This window comes from Mus pahari, chromosome 23, assembly GCF_900095145.1.
Source record: "Mus pahari chromosome 23, PAHARI_EIJ_v1.1, whole genome shotgun sequence".
NCBI classification, from domain to species: Eukaryota; Metazoa; Chordata; class Mammalia; order Rodentia; family Muridae; genus Mus; species Mus pahari.
In genome coordinates, this window is record NC_034612.1 from 4,773,258 (window position 1) to 4,774,783 (window position 1,526).

The window sequence follows — 1,526 nt, forward strand, 5'->3', positions numbered from 1 at the left end:
AAGAGGAAAGACTACTACTTTACTTCTGAAGTTATGAAGGAAACCTATTGTTCTCTAAGTTAGTACTATTGGTCATGTTAGAAATTACCTAGCAAGACTACTTGGTAAACTATTGGGATTCTAAGGGCTGCCTGTGTAAGTAATTCTACATCTACTTATGAAGTGTCCTTTCTCCCAGAAAAACATAAACTTACACCCCACCCCCTCCAATCAAGCTGGTTTGGATCAGAGTTCTGGGTGTTGTTCATTTTGCTAAAATGGATGACGACTTAGGTTAACTTGAGTAAGTCAGACTTTACCTGGGGACTCTGAGCCATGGCGGCAGAGGTTAAGACTGGAGAGAAAGAGCTTTTGACGAAGAAGAATCTGGNCAAAACCAGAGATCAGGGAGGGTTCTTAGCCAAAAAGCTTTTCAGACAGAAATGGAAACTCCCACAGCTGCTGCAAANGATACAATGTGTCCCATTTGTGTTCTGGTTCCAGGAAACCTCTGCCTGACCTAGGTCGAGTGCAGCCTCTTGGCTTCCGGGACCTGAAAGAAACAAACAACAAAAAAGGAAGTCCAGAGCTGGGTGTGGTGGCCTTCACCTGTAACCCCAGCAGTCGGGAGGTTGAGGCCGGAGGATTACCAGTTTAAGTCTGTTAAGCCTGTGCTATAGCAAGTTCCAGGCCAGTCCTGGCTGCATAGTGCAGCACTGTCTAGGGGTCGAAAGGAGGAGCCGAGGTTCACACTCTCTCATTGTCTTTGGTTTTACCTTTTTTAACTAGCAGACAAAGGATTTTGTTTCAATATAGGATTTTTCAAGGAGCAATTTGTTTTGGGCTGGGATGTAGTTCTGAGGTTGNCATGTTCTTTGCCTAGAATGGTGGCTACCTGTAACTGACTCCAGAGGCGCTCCCTTCTGCCTCTCTTCTGGCCTCTTGAGGATAGACACCAGGCACACATAAAGTGTTGTTGAGATTTCAGAACATTTGGGTCTCTCAGTTTAGGATCAGGGATGCTCAGTCCATAACGCCCACAGCACAGGTCTCCATGATGGGAACCAATGACTTCTTTAAAGAACTGTACCATGAATGGGTCTGGCTTAACTCTCAACTNCAAAGCATCAGATCTCAGGAGAGGTAAATCTGCCATTGTCCCCTTCCACAGGGAGGCTCCTCAGGAAAGGGGACAACGCTGAACCACACATCTGACCAAGACATGATTCTGTTCCTAAGCTGCTTTTCCAGTTTCAAAGACCAGGCAAGAGACCGGGAGGTCATCATCGACTTCATTGAGAGGAGGCTGATTCATTGTAGCAGAAGCCTGGCCTACAACATCACTGTCCTTCGGCACAGAGAGGGCAAAAGGACCCCTCGCTCCCTCACCCTAAAGGTCCANTCCCGGAAGACTGATGATGTTATTTCGATGGATATCCTCCCAGCTTATGATGCTTTGGGTAAATCCAGTGGTGGTTTCAGTTTAAAGAAATAATTCTGGGGTCTTCTTCTGGGAGAGGTTAGAGAAAGTAGAAACCAATGGAGAT

The 1,526-nt window shown here is 46.2% G+C and overlaps 1 protein-coding gene across 1 annotated transcript in view; it reads left to right on the forward strand.

The window, feature by feature from the left end:
- The first annotated feature begins 257 nt into the window (after positions 1 to 257).
- Positions 258 to 1,526, forward strand: part of LOC110313119 (2'-5'-oligoadenylate synthase-like protein 2) — an 11,940-nt gene continuing 10,671 nt past the window's right edge. The window contains 3 exon segments of the mRNA XM_029533855.1: positions 258 to 273; positions 417 to 610; positions 1,151 to 1,439. Of these exon segments, the coding sequence (XP_029389715.1) occupies positions 258 to 273; positions 417 to 610; positions 1,151 to 1,439 (499 nt within the window).